General features: G+C 48.9%; 2 protein-coding genes across 2 annotated transcripts; both read right to left on the bottom strand.

The window, feature by feature from the left end:
* Positions 1-4,872: 4,872 nt before the first annotated feature.
* Positions 4,873-6,809, bottom strand: LOC119102098 (venom serine protease 34-like). The gene is made up of 2 exons (XM_037225462.1): positions 6,011-6,809; positions 4,873-5,671 (listed from the first exon to the last, which is right to left on the bottom strand). Exons 1-2 carry the CDS (start codon positions 6,802-6,804, stop codon positions 4,873-4,875), a joined length of 1,593 nt encoding a protein of 530 aa, XP_037081357.1. The 5' UTR covers positions 6,805-6,809.
* A 3,169-nt stretch (positions 6,810-9,978) lies between these two features.
* LOC119102097 (neuropeptide-like protein 31) lies at positions 9,979-11,384 on the bottom strand. Its single transcript, XM_037225460.1, has 2 exons — positions 11,221-11,384; positions 9,979-10,126 (listed from the first exon to the last, which is right to left on the bottom strand). Exons 1-2 carry the CDS (start codon positions 11,382-11,384, stop codon positions 9,979-9,981), a joined length of 312 nt encoding a protein of 103 aa, XP_037081355.1.
* Positions 11,385-18,007: the final 6,623 nt, after the last annotated feature.

The raw sequence follows: 18,007 nt of genomic DNA, 5'->3' as shown, positions 1-18,007 counted from the left end.
AGCAAAACCTCATACTGGCAAGAATGCTACGACATAACTTCTACTGTCAATACCCATTTGCCAAATTAGTGCTACGCGACAAAACTTACAAAAGCCTATACGCTGAAGCCTATACCGGTCAATACCTCTGGTAAAAAACTTATTCAGTTATACCTCATACGCGACAACATGTCTCCTGACATTAAATTTATGGGGAATTGGTGCTTAAGGACAAAATTAATGCCTCAAAAACTGATGCCCGGTCTAACTTCTAATGCAAAATCTTACTTACATAGACAGTTATTCTTTAAAGGGAGTGTTCCACATCTGTTTGAGATTTTGAACTCAAGTAGCCATATTGAAGATCATTCAGTGCAGCTCACAGCACTGCTCTTCTCAAGACCCAACCCGCTGCAGTTTCTGAGTTACACGCCCGTGAAGATGGGGCGTTTTATTTCCGGGAAGTATTTTCAACGTCACATTGGTATATATGACGTCGTAATAAAGCCATTCAGATCCTGACATTTTGTTAGTCATGCGACAATCAAGGCCAATAAAAATATCATGATCGAGTCGTTTATATCTAGCATTCGTGGGCACAGTTTCCAGACATAATAACCGTCAATTGGACCCCATCAGTGTTGTGCAAGGCACGACGACGCAATTAAGCGATGACGTTTCGGTGAGCATATGTACTTAACAGAAAAATTGTGTTGTCTAGAATGGTCTTTTCTATCTAATAGTGTACCAATAGTTAAAGTGTGCTTAATTCATCATACCTGATTTTTGCTTCGATATCTTGAAACGTGAAACGTACCTTTCAAACACAACATTACTTTCTTCTTCTACAAATATTCTTACGCGACATTAGTGATAAATGACCGAAATCAGGCTTCAAAGACCTATGTCCTCCATTATTTCCGCTTCAAAACATCATTACTTCTAAAGCCATTACTTTACAGCATCGTTAAAGCCATTGTTTCTATACAACATTACTTCCCCTGCGAAAATTTTTACACGGGCTTATTGCCACACGACACAAATTATACTTCACAAGTGCATTCGTGTCATTTTCTCGACTTGCCGTGCTTGGCGTATAACTAAGGACGGTTGTTTTGGAAACAAATTCCAATGACCTGTATACGTGTTCGAAATATCAGTTTTGTCGTGTGGCGCTGATCGCAGTAGAAGTAATGTTGCGTTCTTGTTAACACCAGGCCAGATGTGTAGTTTCACATTCTGTCACGGACCTCATCCATCCCTCATCTGTGATAGGAAGGTGTGTCACATACGCTATGGATCGGTGACATTCGCTAACACTGTCATGCCATCCTGATCTTTGCGATAACTCCAGATGTATGGCTTACTTTTATGCGCAGTCAGTAGGGGGGAGGGACACGACCAAAAACTGCTTCTTAAAAACCGAGTGCAGTGCGTCGCAGGCGTGAACGAGTTTTTTTTTGCGTGCAGCAAAATATCATTGCATGCTCTTACTTGTGTGTCCACCCGAATTTGTTTACTGTTAACGTATGATAGCGTACATATTAAAGAGAACATCTCATCCCTGTTGCACTTTTTACTTGTTACACCAGACACGTACGATTTGATCAGCAATATCAGTTTTCTCGAAATGCGTATGATTAACTCAGAATTTCGATTTGAAGTAGCCGACCCGCGAGAGAAATCCGATTTGACTTCCTGCTGACCATTATGGAAGGAATACTCGCCGTAACATTTACGCCGTAACATTTACCTTGGTTTTTCCAACGTGTGTGTTCTGTAATGTTTGCAACATACCACTGCATCAAAATGTTTGTGTAATAAATGCTACGAAAGCTTGAAACACTCTAGACAAATAAATATGCAAACATGAATCTATTGTCCCATGAATTTGACGAAACGTTATACTATGGCTTTGATATTTTCCCTATGGCTTTTAACCGCAGTGGGTCTTTTTGAGGCGCACGTTGGCTTTGAGAATGGGAATATCGCATGGCCATGTGACGCACTGGTTCAAACTTCAACCAATGTGTTGCTCGGTAATAGGCCCCTTCCCGCCGAGCCGATTACAAACGTTCCTTTCTTCGCACCAGCAGATGCGCTCGCTGTCGTTGTCATGACGACGGTGGTCGCGACAGAGAAGCGTACTGCGGAAATGGCGGAGGCGTACTGCTGTTACAAAACGTTAACAGCGTAGCTTGGACTCGGAAGAAATCATAATTAATGTTGCTATTACATCTTGACGGTGGTACAATGACAATGCCCAGTGCTATCATCAGACGTAACTAGTCCTGAGGTTTCACCGGAGTATGTTTTTGAAATATCCTCCAAAGGTGGGGCGCTCCCTTTTATGCATGTCATGGACTTGGTAAGGGGTGACACATGCCGCGGATATTTTGCGCTTTCGCCTCCGTCTTCGTGCAAAGTGACCAACGCTTGCTTCCCGCAGTTTATGAGGCTAAAATGACTCTGCCGCCGAGTCCACCGCGGCAAACCAAGCGCGTGAGTTCATGTCTTACTGGATGGCACGAGCGGAATGGCCACAATACGCCTATAAACCAACATCATCATCATTCAAAATTTGATGTCGTAACATTGCAAATTCCCATGCGCCTGATCCGACGTCGGCAAAGGGAACGCTGCATGGCAGTCGACGGAATAAAATGGATATGCTAACCGGGCAAGTGTGTTCTACTAGGAGCTGATAACCCAATTGCAGCGCTGTCGACAGGGGCAGCACCACCAATTTTTACTAGGGAGACGAGGTCGTAAAACCATCAACATATCTGAATTCAAAAAAGGGCGATAAAGTGAGCGTTTAATAGCTGGCTTCCTCCCAAAGGATCAGCCAATTGCTCATGAGCTGTGCGGCGATCCCCGAAGAGTAGAGAGCGGGGGGGGGGGGGGGGGAGAGTGAACCAGAGAGAAAGGCAGGGACTGAGACCCAAACAACTTGCTAAAAATTTAACATTTGCCCTATGGGTGTTAACTGGAAAGAAGTAATCCAAATGGCTATCTCCACCTCCCCTCCCAGCTTCGAGGAATGCCGCTTCCTCGAAGCCAGCAAACATATCTTTTCACAGAATCGTACCTTCTTTACAGCACATTGCATGCCATCATCTCGGCCAGTTGGCAACAGCAGCGTGTAAGCGTGGTATGCCCAGTGACAAAGGCTTCATAGGCTGTGACTTTGTGTATTTTTACCTACGAGCTACGCTATGGTTGGGCGCGAGATTCAAAAATGGCTCTGTCCGCCTATCGAAAACTGTTGAGAGAGAGAGAGAGAGAGAGAGAGAGAGAGAGAGAGAGAGAGAGAGAGAGAGAGAGAGAGAGAGAGAGAGAGAGAGAGAGAGAGAGAGAGAGAGAGAGAGAGAGAGAGAGAGAGAGAGAGAGAGGAGAGAGAGAGAGAGAGAAGAGAGAGAGAGAGAGAGAGAGAGAGAGAGAGAGAGAGAGAGAGAGAGAGAGAGAGAGAGAGAGAGAGAGAGAGAGGAGAGAGAGAGAGAGAGAGAGAGAGAGAGAGAGAGAGAGAGAGAGAGAGAGAGAGAGAGAGAGAGGAGAGAGAGAGAGAGAGAGAGAGAGAGGAGAGAGAGAGAGAGAGAGAGAGAGAGAGAGAGAGAGAGAGAGAGAGAGAGAGAGAGAGAGAGAGAGAGAGAGAGAGAGAGAGAGAGAGAGAGAGAGAGAGAGAGAGAGAGAGAGAGAGGAGAGAGAGAGAGAGAGAGAGAGAGAGAGAGAGAGAGAGAGAGAGAGAGAGAGAGAGAGAGAGAGAGAGAGAGAGAGAGAGAGAGAGAGAGAGAGAGAGAGAGAGAGAGAGAGAGAGAGAGAGAGAGAGAGAGAGAGAAGAAGAGAGAGGAGAGAGAGAGAGAAGAGGAGAGTAGAGAGAGAGGAGAGGAGAGAGAGAAGAGAGAGAGAGAGAGAGAGAGAGAGAGAGAGAGAGAGAGAGAGAGAGAGAGAGAGAGAGAGAGAAGAGAAGAGAAGAGAGAGAGAGAGAAAGAGAGAGAGAGAGAGAAGAGAGAGAGAGAGAGAGAGAGAGAGAGAGAGAGAGAGAGAGAGAGAGAGAGAGAGAGAGAGAAGGAGAGAGCGAGAGAGAGAAGAGAGAGAGAGAGAGAGAGAGAGAGAGAGAGAGAGAGAGAGAGAGAGAGGAGAGAGAGAGAGAGAGAGAGAGAGCGAGAGAGAGAGAGAGAGGAGAGAGAGAGGAATTAGGCCATTGGCAACTGTGGCTCAATGCACGTCAGTCAAACTGACGTCAATCCAAACTGTTCGCACGGCTTGCAACTGCATCATGCATAATACACAATAATGGCGTGCTGGCGAGCGTATGGTGTTGTTCTAACGTGCTTGTGCTTACTAGATTTATGTGTATGGTTTCATTTGTCAACGTGGAGATTGGCAACTGAGCTGCATCGTTGGATCTAGGTGAAAATGACCTCCGAAGGTTTCGTTTCTTCGCAAAACATGTAGTCCACCTTGATGTTTCGATATATTACGTACTTAATGATTTTATGCTTGCCAAGTCAACGTGGGGAGACGCCATAGGTACAGGTTATACATAGGTATAGGCAGGTGCGCCAGAGTTACAGGTTATACTAATTTGTCCCAATCCCAACAAGCGAGCCAAGCAAGCAAGCAAACCTGTCAACACAGATTTGTGACATGAAATAAAAAAGAATGGTGAATGTTACAGTGCAACAAAATGGCTCTTACAAACCGACAGAACTCAAAACTATGACCCACACTTGCTCCAGACGAAATGCACGGCAATCGAGTACAGGTTCAAAGATTCCCGTCAGCTCAGGTTGGCGGGCGGGCGGACCACCGTACTCTAGCTGCAGTAGGTGGCGTCGGCCGTGTTGCTCTGGATCCAGGGTGGCCGGCGGTCGGGCGGACCACCGTACTCTAGCTGCAGTAGGTAGCGTCGGTCGTGCTGCTCTGGATCCAGGACAGCACCGCTGTAACCCTGGCGAAGACGTCGGGTGTGTTCGCCACGGCGCACGGCCGGCCGAACGAGACGACGCCGATCAGGGCGTACTTGCTGTTCTCCAGCGTGACGAGCGGACCGCCGCTGTCGCCCATGCAGACGGATTTGCCGCCGGCAGGCAGGCCGCCGGCGCAGATCATGGTTTCAGTGACGAAGCTCCACACGGCCCTGCACTGAGCTTCGGAGCGGACTGGCAGCTCGACCTCCTGCAGCTCCGTAGCCTGCGGCCGCGAGGCGCCGAGCCGGCCGAAGCCGGTGGCGATGGCCGTGGCACCGGCGTACGTCTGGCCGGCGGTCGGCAGGCACACGGTCGCCCGCCGGCTGTTGAACGTCACCGGACTGGACAGCTTCAGCAGGGAGATGTCGTAACCCTGGCTGTGCGTCACGTAGGACGGGTGATCGATGATGTGACTGAGGGTGTGACGCGACTCACCGTCGGTGACGCTGATGCGGTGGTCGCCCAGCAGCACCTGGATCTGCGACGCGGTGTTGCCACTGGTGCAGTGGGCCGCCGTCACCACGTACCGGTCGTTGATGAGGCTGCCGCCGCACCAGGTGCGGGTCCCGCCGGGGCTGACCAGGCCCGCCTGCCACGGGTACTCGTTGACCTCGGTCTCGACGCCGCCGACCACCCGGGAGGCGCGGTTGGCCACGCCGCAGCTGCAGCTGCCCGAGGGGGGCTGAGTCGTGACGCCCGATCCGGACTCGGCTGTGATGGTGCAGGAGTACCCGCTCCTGACTACAGAGTAGTCGGCATGGAAGTCAATGCTTAGGGCCCCGCTGTTGGAGACAGAGGGACCTTGGGTACCACAAAACTTGTTTCCGTTCACCCGCAGCCAATCCCATCCACAGGAGCTGTGAGACTCAATGTTGAACGCAGAACAGCTGATGGATAGAGTTTCAGCACCCGAACCCGCCGTGAGGCTGTAGAGGCAGTCATAGTTGTTTTCGTAGTTGGAAGGGTGGTTAGGTGATGTGATCGTGTAGGTACCCACCGCCAGAGCGTGGGCACCACAGGTCAGGGAGTTGGAGGAGGACGTGGGCCCAGCTGTGATGGTGCAGGAGAACCCGCTCCTGACTACAGAGTAGTCGGCATGGAAGTCAATGCTTAGGGCCCCGCTGTTGGAGACAGAGGGACCTTGGGTACCACAAAACTTGTTTCCGTTCACTCGCAGCCAGTCCCATCCACAGGAGCTGTGAGACTCGATATTGAAGGCAGAACAGCTGATGGATAGAGTTTCAGCACCTGAACCCGCCGTGAGGCTGTAGAGGCAGTTATAGTTGTTTTCGTAGTTGGAAGGGTGGTTAGGTGATGTGATCGTGTAGGTACCCACCGCCAGAGCGTGGGCACCACAGGTCAGGGAGTCGGAGGAGGACGTGGGCCCAGCTGTGATGGTGCAGGAGAACCCGCTCCTGACTACAGAGTAGTCGGCATGGAAGTCAATGCTTAGGGCCCCGCTGTTGGAGACAGAGGGACCTTGGGTACCACAAAACTTGTTTCCGTTCACTCGCAGCCAATCCCATCCACAGGAGCTGTGAGACTCAATGTTGAACGCAGAACAGCTGATGGATAGAGTTTCAGCACCTGAACCCGCCGTGAGGCTGTAGAGGCAGTCGTAGTTGTTTTCGTAGTTGGAAGGGTGGTTCGGTGATGTGATCGTGTATGTTCCTGTAGCCAGAGTATGGGCACCACAAGACAGAGTAGTGCGTGCGACTTCCATCCCAGGGTCAAACGGCACGGGCTCCAGAGACTTGACATCCTGGACGGAAGGCGGTGGTCTTCGTAGCAGAGACGGAGGCGGCTTGGCTGCGGCCACACCCAGAAGAACGACCACCAAGAATGTTGTCATTGTGACTCCTGATACACCGACACACTGACATACTGAGCAGCCGGAGCCGTGCGCGTATAAATACAGGCCAGAAATCTGCTCCTCATTGTCAGCCTTTGTTTTGCTGAGCTTGTCGTGTCCTATTGGTTGAATGTCGACAAAGACAGAGCTACGCAGCGGAATCACTGCATCACATAGTGCAGCTGGAATGGTGTCGGCGGGGCTCGACGCAGGTGTTAAATCATACAGACGAAAGGAAACTTGCATTTCATCAACGCTACGGATGCGCACGCGTACGGCGTACTGCGAACACGCCGCAAACACGCATGATAAGACACTGGTACTGCGTAGCTACACACACATGCGCCGCCACAATTCTGTGGGAGGGAAGCGCAGCTGTCTCCTGTCACAAAGTGGTGTCTTTCACTTCGATGAGCTCACAGAAAATTGAGAAACTCCTATTTACCGTTCTTGCCAGTGGCTCAGTCCATTAGCAAGTGGTGAGCCGAGCTGGGCCACTTTATACACTTTCGGGGGTCTGAGGCCCCATACGATGATTTGAGTCCTCCCACGCTCCTCTGAGCCCCCTCAATGCATATGAGCAAAGAGGAATAGTGGGCCAAAAAAGTACAGAACAATAGGCTTAACTGTTGGAATGCTAGGTAGTACGCACCTAAACACATCACTATAAGTACTATGTAGATTGCGTACCAGATAACATCCTGTAGGTACAACACGTTTTTATCATGCTTACTCCTTCATATGGTAAGCCAGTCCGCAAATGTTTGACAAGTTTTTCAAATTATGCCGCCTGGATTAGAATGAAGAACAATTACCTGAAAAATGTGGCAGCTTTTTAAAGTAGTGTGGCCATGATAAAACGCATGCTTTTCCCAACAGTAGAAAGCGTATGTGTCGCATAATCTGACAATGATGGTTACCCAACACGATCAGCGACAGCAGTATTCACCAGTGGTCCCTTACTAAGGTTTACTAAGATGTTGTTCGATGAATTACACCCTCGCATAAGTTTTCACAAACAGGCGGCTCTCATTTACTTGAAGTGGGAAGTCATTCCTCTGCAGGAAAACGATTCTAAATCCACGAAATACAATTTCTTAAACTCTGATATCGAGGAAGCAAATGACAATGAATAGCCATTGTAATTCAAGTGCCCGAAATCCGGGTTGAAATCGGGCTTTGGAGGAAGGTGACGTCAATCTTTTTGGCTGAGACCCCCTCCAATCGATTGTGAAAACCATCCTTGGGTGGGCCGCTCTCTCATAAGCTTCGTCTTAAGCATCCACGATTCTTTGCTTTGCGGCAAAAACGTCAAAGCATTACACTTCCCCTAAATGCTTGCGCTCTAACGAGGTATCTCGGGGCTCCCAAAGTCGGAATACATCATCATATGTAGGAATGCATTTTTCCCAATATCATGGTCCTGGTGAGTATTTAACATGCATGCAGTAACAGTATGGGACGGCTCACTCTCCTCCCCAAAAACAGCAACGTACCGTAATGTTTTTCAGGTGTATCCTATCGTGTTCATCCTGTTTTATGTAGTAAAGTGCTGAAATGTTGTTTCATTGCCACATTGCCTTGAATACGTGCACTTCCAACGCATTCGTATGATCAGTTTAGGAATGACACATTAGTATGCTTACTTTTTCATCCTACTCGCAGGCCTAAAAAAAACAAGGCAATGCCGTTTGTGTTTGCAAAGCGATGTCTCCTTGCATAGCGGATTTCTTCCGAATTAATGCACCAATGTTGAGGTGCAGCTACTTGCGAACAGTATGATCGAATCATATGGATCAGTCCTACCGAGTTACAGCCATCGATCCATGAACTAAAGGCCTTCAAGGCTTAGGTGAATTCGTGGGATCAGCGCTTGAAAGGGGTAAAAGAAGGGGGTAAAAGAAATCTTACCTGAGGAGGCTTCCACTATGTGCCGTCGCATTAGTCTGACTGGAACGGTCATTGACGGATCAAAATGTGTGCACTCGGTGCTGTTTCGCAAGATCCATCCTGCACTTTACCCCCTTTGAACGAAACTCGGGAGTCTGCGATGAACAGACCTTGCCATGCCGACCAATGCCGGCTGTCTCTGCCATTCGATGTCCGTGACGGTGCCAGCCCCATGACTGCCCCTTGACTGAGCAGCTGCTGAGCCGTCCAGGGGCACCTACTCTAGTGAATGCATTGATACTTCACGACACAGTCAGCAGCTGAGGATGTATGGCGTCGCCAGCCTCTACCCTAGCAGGAAAAGCAGGCACCGCGGGAAATCACACTCAGCACCGTGGGGAAAAAACCTGCACCGTTTCTCAGTCATACCGCCTAAAGGGAATGCTCCACATTTAAAGATATCGAAGCAAGCATCAGTATTATGAAACAGGCTTACTTGCAACTATTGGTATACTTTGAAGTGGAAAAGACTGCTCCAGACAGTACAACTTCTCTGTTTAGCAAAAATGCTCTTCAATGCGTGATTGTTTGATTATGTCATCGTACCTTGCGCATCACCGATTGAAAGCCAGTTGACGGCTGCTATATCTGAAAGTTGTGCTCACGAACGCCAGATATGAACGGCACGACAATTCTTTTTCTTTGTCTTGATATCCGTGTGACCAATGGAATGGCAAGTTTTGGATGACGTTATTATGGCGTCATGGATGCCTGGTTAACGTTGAAACAGTCTCCCCGAAATAGTTTGCATATCTTCGCGGGCATGTGGCTCAGAAACTATGGGAGTTTATGTTTTAAGAATGGCGGGGCTATGAACTGCACCGAACGACCTTTAAAAAGCGACTTCAGTTCAAGACCTCATACAAATGTAGAACTCTCACTTAACCTTTTAACTCTTCCCTTTAAGAAGGGAGGAACCCTTTCACGCCATTTCTTCTCGCAATCAGGACGGGAGAGTCGTCTTTGAACCGAGTGAGAGGCGAATGGGAGGCGACCTCTATAGAGGGCGGAACGTGTCTGTGATAAAAAAAATCGCAGCCAGTTTTACAGCTTCGTATTATTGGCGCATCACTGTAGACGATTGTCAGCTTGACCCACACAACAAATATGAATTTGTCGATTGGGTTGAGTAGAAGTTGAAAATGGATGTTGAGAACAAGCATATAAAGTACATTAAGAAATAACAACAGAAAACAGATGAAATCTGGGCCGGATAACGTGCTTCTAGTAGAAGCCACCGAAGCCGTTGCCGCCGTAGCTGCCGTAACTCTCCGGATAAGTGGCCGTACCACCGTAGCGACCGTCGTAGCCGTTCCAGTAGTTGTTGTAGCTACGGCCCGAGCTGGAGTACCCGCCCAGCGGGCCGGCGAACCTACCAATGAGCCGCACAGTCAAGAACAGTGCCGGGGTTCTCGTAGGTGGTATCTACTGGATGCAATAAGTGAATGGTGTCGCTAGATGGAACAGGGGGACAAAGCAGTTTTCCATGATTACAGAGTGACAGAGCTAAAGAAACCAAAAAGTCAACTCAGACGAAACAACTGACCGCTAATTATGTGTAAACCTCATCGACATTACATGGTTACGCTATTGATCTACCAATTTTCATAATTTACTCATCATCCACGTAATACTTTACTCCTCATGAACTCAGTACGCTCACCTCCAGCTCATAACATCGAATACGTCCATTTGAATGAGATATGGGGATCACGTCACTCCATAACAGGCATTAACAGGCCTCACATAATGACATTACAAGCATTAACAGGCATCACATGACAAAACATGACGGAACACACATATGCTGACTTGTTATGTCTCGCATAATATCATTATGATGCACAATTTGACAGATGGCAAGTTCAGTAGATTGTTCGGTGTATTTTGAGTTTGGCCTAGAAATACTTGTACCTAAAAGTCTTATCAGGAATACCGCCCATATCAGCGACCTCACAAGCACATATTTCCATAGCACTTAACACAGTCACTTAATGAAACCCACTAGCAAAACATGAGCTACATTTCACCATTAAAGCTCTAGAACACTGTCGACATGCTTTCGGATGCATCTGCACTGGGTCTCGAGTCCACGTTTTCTTTTGTCTAGGTACGTGTCCATTACATTTCGCCGCTTAACCTAAGTGAGTTTTACGTTCGTGTTGCCATTCTGACACGATCTCTAGATGTGAGTTGGACGTAGTGAAACTACAACCGATGGCAATTTAAGCTGCTCATTAACTGTAATGCTTTCTCTTGTCATTTATTATTTAGAAATTCGGGCTCTTGGCAGCTTCGAAGTGAACCCAACAAGTAAAATGGAGCCGTTTTCATTCTATGTGCCGCATGCGCTCGGCTGGAGGTCAAGCACTTGACAGACCCAAAGCTGGATCGACAAAAATAGTATTTTATGCCAGGCAAGCTTATAACTGGACGACAAAAACCAGCACGTACAATCCGACGTACCCTCTGAGGCGGCCGTCCGGTCCGAGTCCGCCCAGCCGTCCGTACCGTCCGTAGCCAGAGTAGCCGAGGCCGAAGCCACTGAGCAGGCCCTGGTCTGCCGTCTGCGCCAGGCAGAGGGCCACCAGGAGGGCCAGCGTCAGGCCGAAGACGACTGCTCGAGACATGACGGAGCTGCGGTTGGACTGAGCTCGACGTGAGGTGCAGGTATGTGTGTGGTGATGCCGACACCCGACACCGCTCTTATACCCGCCCACGGGGAGCCGACCTCCCAGCGCGCGTTCTCTCACGGCCGACGCCTCGGGTGAGCCGACTGTCCGTGACCTCTGCCGATCGCTCGACAGCAGTGCCCATGATCAGGTACTATCTGCGGTCAACTGTGTGCTCCCTGCCGGATGCTGGGAACTGGCACAGACTCTGTGTGTCCCATGATATATTCGCTGTTTCTGGGCACTCTTGTCGAACGATCAGCAGGGGTCGGAGCGGTGCTGACATCACACAAAGTTGACTTAGTCTGCCCGCGCTATGAATATAGTGAGCAGCTAACTTGCAGCCAATTTCATGACGGCAATCTGCAACTTGGAACCATTTGAATCTCAGCCATGCTGACCAAAAATGGCTCTAGCACATCGAGTATTGGTGTTTTGAAAAGTCCTATCGAGTGGAGGAGTCATATAATGTGCTAAGTATCAAAATAAGTGACTAAGGTATTGGAATTGATAGTGGTTTAGATGCCATTAGTTTTAGTTTTATTTCGTGACGTCAGCACCGGAGTTCACATCGGACAGGTAACGCCCGCAATGAACTTTACCATAGAAATCACTTGGTTGAATTTCACAATCTCGTATACAGGCAGAGAAGAGGCGGGATCTAAAACTCATATATATCTAAGAGAATCTCGACAGATACTCCACTTTCTTGAGCTTTTGATGATGACGTTTAGCTCGTAAGCTTGGCTTAAAGGAAATGTTCCACATTTATGTGGTGTTACGAGCTGAAATAGCCGCCCTAACGTTCATACGCCTAGGCCCAAAGCAGCCTTTTCCATTGTTATAGTATATCACTAGCTACAAGTGGGTTTGTTTCATCATGTCTGTCAGCATGCCATCATCATACCATCATGTTATCGTGATGTTTGTTTCAGTATCTTCAGGCATGAAACGTTACTTTTAAATGGTGTATGTAGGTGGTTAGGTTAATTGGGATCTAAATTGCTAGAAATTTACAAGCGGCATAAGTCTTGGTCTGTCATACAATTTAACTTTAGTATTGGCGTAAAGGCTCATCACACAGCACACATATTTTGCACTTGCCACCAATTATACTGTTCAACACAGTCGTATTATATATCACAGTCACACCTTGCAAAGTATAACAATTTTGCGTTTTTGTATTCATCATCGTATAGACTGTTCAGGAGCGTGATTACCTGCTCTCTTTTATATGGTTACGTTCGCTGCCGGCAGCTGGACGTCAGTATGTGCGCTTTAGTATGACGAGAATATGGCCAATTATGGATAAATGGCGCACAATTCCACAGACTACAACGTATCTGCGTTATCAGTGGTTAGCAGTTTCGCCTGATTCTGCTCTGACATCCAGTCATCTTTGTTGCTGTGTTCGCACCTACTCTGAGGAGGCCTGCTCTGGAGGTTTATTCGAGCCTAGGGACTCGCTAATCAGAGAAGACTTCATCGCAGGGGTACTTCTCACGAGAGCGTCGGCACTGTTCCTGACTGTGCGGCTCATTGGCAGATGCGCCGGTCCCCTGGTCGGGTACTCCAGCTCGGGCCGTAGCTACAACAACTACTGGAACGGCTACGACGGTCGCTACGGCGGTACGGCCACTTATCCGGAGAGCTGCGGCAGCTACGGCGGCAATGGCTTTGGCGTATACTACCAGAAGCACGTTTTCTTGCCGAGACTCAATCTGTTTTCTGCTGTAATGACCTAAATGGGCAGCTGATTTGTTGTGTGGCAAGCTGCCAATCAGTTACGGTGATGCGCCAATAATACACAGCTGTGAAACTGACTGAACTGACCTCGTTCCATCACAAGTAGTGTTTTGCCTCCACATGCCGCCGTAAGCGTTGGCTCTGTTCAAGAGGACACTGAACCACCAATGCTGTCGCCCTTAAGACAGAACACTTCATGAGAGGACGCCAGTGGGAAGCCCCGTTGTCAAGCAGAAGCATCGCGATGTCGCGCAAACAGACAACCTTATTCATGGTTCATTCATAGGTTGGCAGGCTTCTGTAGTGTTTCACTTTCCCATGTAATTATGCATGGCAAACGGGCTTCTCAAAGCGGGCCAGGCTCATCGCAGTCACGGCTATGCTGAGTTGCTTGCAGCAAAACGAAGGACCCGTTCTTCGTTGTCAAATGAGAGTTGTACAGGAGTGTACCTGATGGGTTGCACGCAGATTGCGTTGAACGGTGCAACAGTGTAAGCGGCTGGAACATCTTGAGAAGTGTGCACAAACGGAATCGCGGAATTGCAATACCTAAATCAGCCAGCAATGCTCGCACCTAAAAGGGACCAATGCATATTGCACACTGCCTAGCGAGGAGAAGGGTGAGGCTTGGTTCGAGCTAATGGCTAATTCGCAAGCCTATGACCGCTGCATGTCTCGTCACATCATTCATGGAGTGGAAGCAAAGCACGTAATTTTGGATGGCATCTACGGAAATAATTTCCCATTCATTGAGTCTTGTTGCCAATGAAGTGGAAAAGCATTCATTGAACATTGCTACTAGGTTGTCTGCGTATTCCCTTCCGTCTTCGCCTAATGCTTCACATTCTCTGACATCTCGTCAAAGCGATAGCCCTTGAAGAAAATATCATCGGTAGAATGCGGCGGAACCTGCTTCAGTACTACCAGACCACCGCCGCGTTCTGCCATGAGTGTCGAATCTTGGGAAGTTACCAGTTAGGTGTGCTATTACGGACGTGATTTTAGTATTCACTGAAAGACGGGGGCGTACTTAAGCGGGGCGTGGAAGAGTTAGCACAGTAGGCTTGTTCCTCTGCGATTTCTGAACGTTGTTGACATGGTTTTGAGCAGAAGATTGTGGTGTCGCACGTAATTTTTCATACAAAGGTTAAAGTCGTGCTCCCTTCTTGAAAACAATTGAATGCACCTTGGTGGTAACGTACACACGTTGTTTCATGCCCGGCAGAATTGTTACGAATTGTGTAAATCGTCTTTTTGAATTGACTGTATCGAGTGAGCCAAATCTGGCGATTTTTCTTTGGGGGTGGGGAAGGCGAGCACGTTTGCGAACAGCACGCCCTTCGTCACCCGGTTTTGTAATCCTCTGAGCGTCAGCGGCGGTCTCTGAGCCCTCGGGCGCCACCACCAGGGTTTGACGCACTCTCTTATTGTTTAGAATGTTACGGTTCTTCTTGCCTTTAGGACGTGTCTCCGTGTTTCAGAGGTGCCATTTGGGCTATAAGGACCCTTCCATATGTCGGGATCCCGTTCATTATCACGGTCATTCCTTTTCGTCCGTTCAGACTACGTCGGAGTCGAATAGGCCTTTGAGACGAGTGGGAGACGAATGATAGGTGGCATCTCATTCGTATTGAAAGGAAACAAAACCTGTCGGCGATAAGCAGATCGTAGCCAGTTTTACAGCTGTGTATCATTGGTGCATCACTGTAAACAGCTGTCAGCTTGACCCAACCAACAAATCAGCTTTTGTTGACGATTGGATTGACTAGAAATTGAAACTAGATCTTCAGAAAAACTATAACGCACATTTAGAATATAATAACAGAAACAGATCTAGTCTGAGCAGGAAGACGAGCTTCTAGTAGTAGACGCCGAAGCCGTTGCCGCCGTAGCTGCCGTAGCTCTCCGGATAGGTGGCCGTTCCGCCGTAGCGACCGTCGTAGCCGTTCCAGTAGTTGTTGAAGCTACGGCCCGAGCTGGAGTACCCGCCCAGCGGGCCGGCGAATCTGCCAATGAACCGCGCAGTCAGGCAGAGTGCCGACGTTTTCGTAAGCGGTGTCTGCTGGTTACAATAAGCTATCGGTAGCCTTAGCTGGAACAGAGTGACAAAACAATTTTACATGGCATCAGAGTAACCGAGCTACAAAAAAAAGTCAACGTAAACTGAGACCGAACAGCTGGCCACGAATAAGGTAAAACCCTTACCAACCGGTACATGTTAACCTATTGATCTATTGATGTCCACAATTCCCTCATCATTGAGATTCACGTGCGCACCTTCAGCACTTAACAACAAAGAAGACCACTTGAGTGAAATATGGGCATCACATGACACTATGACAAACATTAACGGGCATCACATAACAGAAAACATGACAGGAGATGGCAATGTGCTGAATTGTTACACCTCGCATCACATCATTTTGATGCAAGAAAGGATAGAGGACGAGAATAGAACGTTTGTATGATTTATCTTGTACTAAGCTTCTGCAAAAGTACATCTAAATGGTTGTCAGCGATAACGCCCAGAAACTGCCAAGTCCATATTGCCATAAAATTTTACATAGCCATTAACTGAAACCCATTAACCCGACATAGCAGCTACATCTCATCATGTGAGCTCAAGAAAACAGTCAATGTGCATTCAAACTTACGCACACCGGATCTCAGTTCAATGTTAGTTGGTAGCTAGAGTTTCGGCATCTTAGAGACTTGAAAGCAAAAATGCTGCGCAAAATGAAGCCGTTTCCCTTCTAGGTGCCCGCAGCACTTGGCTGGAGGTCATACACTCGGCAGGTACAAACCGGGAACAAGAACAATCGTTTTCTATACCAACACCGCTCCAAACTGGACAGCAGAAATCAGCATGTACCGTCCAGTGTACCCTCTGAGGCGGCCGTCCAGTCCAAGTTCGCCCAGCCGTCCGTAGCGTCCGTAGCCAGAGTAGCCGAGGCCGAAGCCACTGAGCAGGCCCTGGTCTGCCGTCTGCGCCAGGCAGAGGGCCACCAAGAGGGCCAGCGTCAGGCCGAAGATGACTGCTCGAGACATGACGAAGCTGCGGTTGGACTGAGCTCGGGGTGAGGTGCAGGTGTGTGTGTGTGGTGATGCCGACACCCGACACCACTCTTATACCCGCCCGCGGGGAGGCGACCTCCCAGCGCGCGTTCTCTCACGGCTGACGCTTCGGGACATTGAACACACCATCCGGGGCTAATCTACATGCCCGCCGACTCCGTGTGGGGTGAGCCGACTGTCCGTGACCTCTGCCGATCGTTCAACAGCAGCGCCCAGGGCCAGGTACTGTCTGCGGCCGACTGTGTGTTACCTGCCGGGTCCCGGGACGGGCCGACTGACGCCTGAGATCCAGCACGTCCAATGCTCCAACCACTGACGCTTAGAGGCTGTTGTCGAACGATCGGTGGGAGCCACAAGGAGTGGCAGACACGCCGGTGGGCCCAGATGGTTTAAGATGTCCCGAGGCTGGGGTGCAACATTGCATGTCTGGGGGGGGGGGAGGGGGCATAACCCCAATTTTGAACTGGTCCCAACAGTTGGGCTAGGCCCCGCAATATTAGGATGCGTCCCCACTACGTTTGGGCTGGGCCTTCACAATGTGGAACCTGCCTCCGATACCGTATCAGTGAAGATGAGTAAACTAAAGACAATCTAAGCTCATCTGGCACTCACAATTTGGTAACATACAACTACGCTTATATAACACAATAGGGAATAAGCTACGCACAATGAAACCAAACTAGCGATCTGTCTACGGCTATACGGCGGCTATATGGCGCCGCCTGCTTCTCAACCTCGCGAAAGGACGGGCACTGTGGACAAGTAAAGCCTGCGGTGAATGGTGAAACGCAAAAACCATTACTTGTACACAATGTCTAATTCGTATTGCCAATGAAGTGACATGTCATGACTTGAATATCAATGTGAGGGTGAAGTAAAACACACGGCCTGCTGCCTGGAATGTCTAAAACGTGTTGTGTCCTGAACGTGGAAATATTCACATCCTGTGGTAGGCATGTTTTGGGCATTTTGAAAGATTCGAAAATCGCTTGCATTCCACTTGAGGAATGTGGCACAAGCGATGTGTAAACGTTATGGGCTTGAGAGATTAGAATGAAGTGTTTTGGGTACACGGTAATCCGGTACGTAAACCCGTGGTGCATTCGAATTTAAGATAGTTGTAGCATATCGTAGTAGTAGCCTGCAAAACATAGATCTTGTCTTACATACTATGCGTAATACGTTATGCGTTATGTTTTACTTACGCATTGCCTTCGGACGTACGAACGGAATGCCTACGTCTCCCATATTGTTTTAGCATGTAGGGAACCACAGACTCATGACACCGTGGCGCAACCTCGATTCCTCATGATGCTGTTATTACTGATCCCGCTCAGAGAGCCAGCCAGAAAATTGCACAGATGAGCTTTTCTAATCAGGAGGTGAAGAACTCTTTCGCCTAAGCGCGGGGTACCTAGCATCAGATATTCTGGCGATACGGGGGCCGGAATGCCCTGGTCGATCCGGAGGCCCTCAGAGGGATGCATCATACAGCGGTCCCATCCCTGATGCGGCAGGCCTCTGACCTGGGCATCTGACGCAGGATCGACGCAGGGTCATGTCACTGACACAAAAGGATCCCTACCGACACAGGGAGCTCAATAAATGGGGCCGAGACACAACTTTGGCTTATCAGCATCCCCCTGCTTGAAACCGTACGGAGGTTCCTTGTTCGGTAACGCAACCGCTGATTCGCACAGGTCGCTGCCTGACTGGGAGTGCGAACCGTTGCATCATCACTTGTCATGCCTCCTGCCATT

This window comes from Pollicipes pollicipes, unplaced genomic scaffold, assembly GCF_011947565.3.
Source record: "Pollicipes pollicipes isolate AB1234 unplaced genomic scaffold, Ppol_2.1 Scaffold_5591;HRSCAF=6616_pilon_pilon_pilon, whole genome shotgun sequence".
In the NCBI taxonomy this organism is placed as follows: Eukaryota; Metazoa; Arthropoda; class Thecostraca; order Pollicipedomorpha; family Pollicipedidae; genus Pollicipes; species Pollicipes pollicipes.
This window is presented reverse-complemented; position numbering and strand designations above follow the sequence as displayed.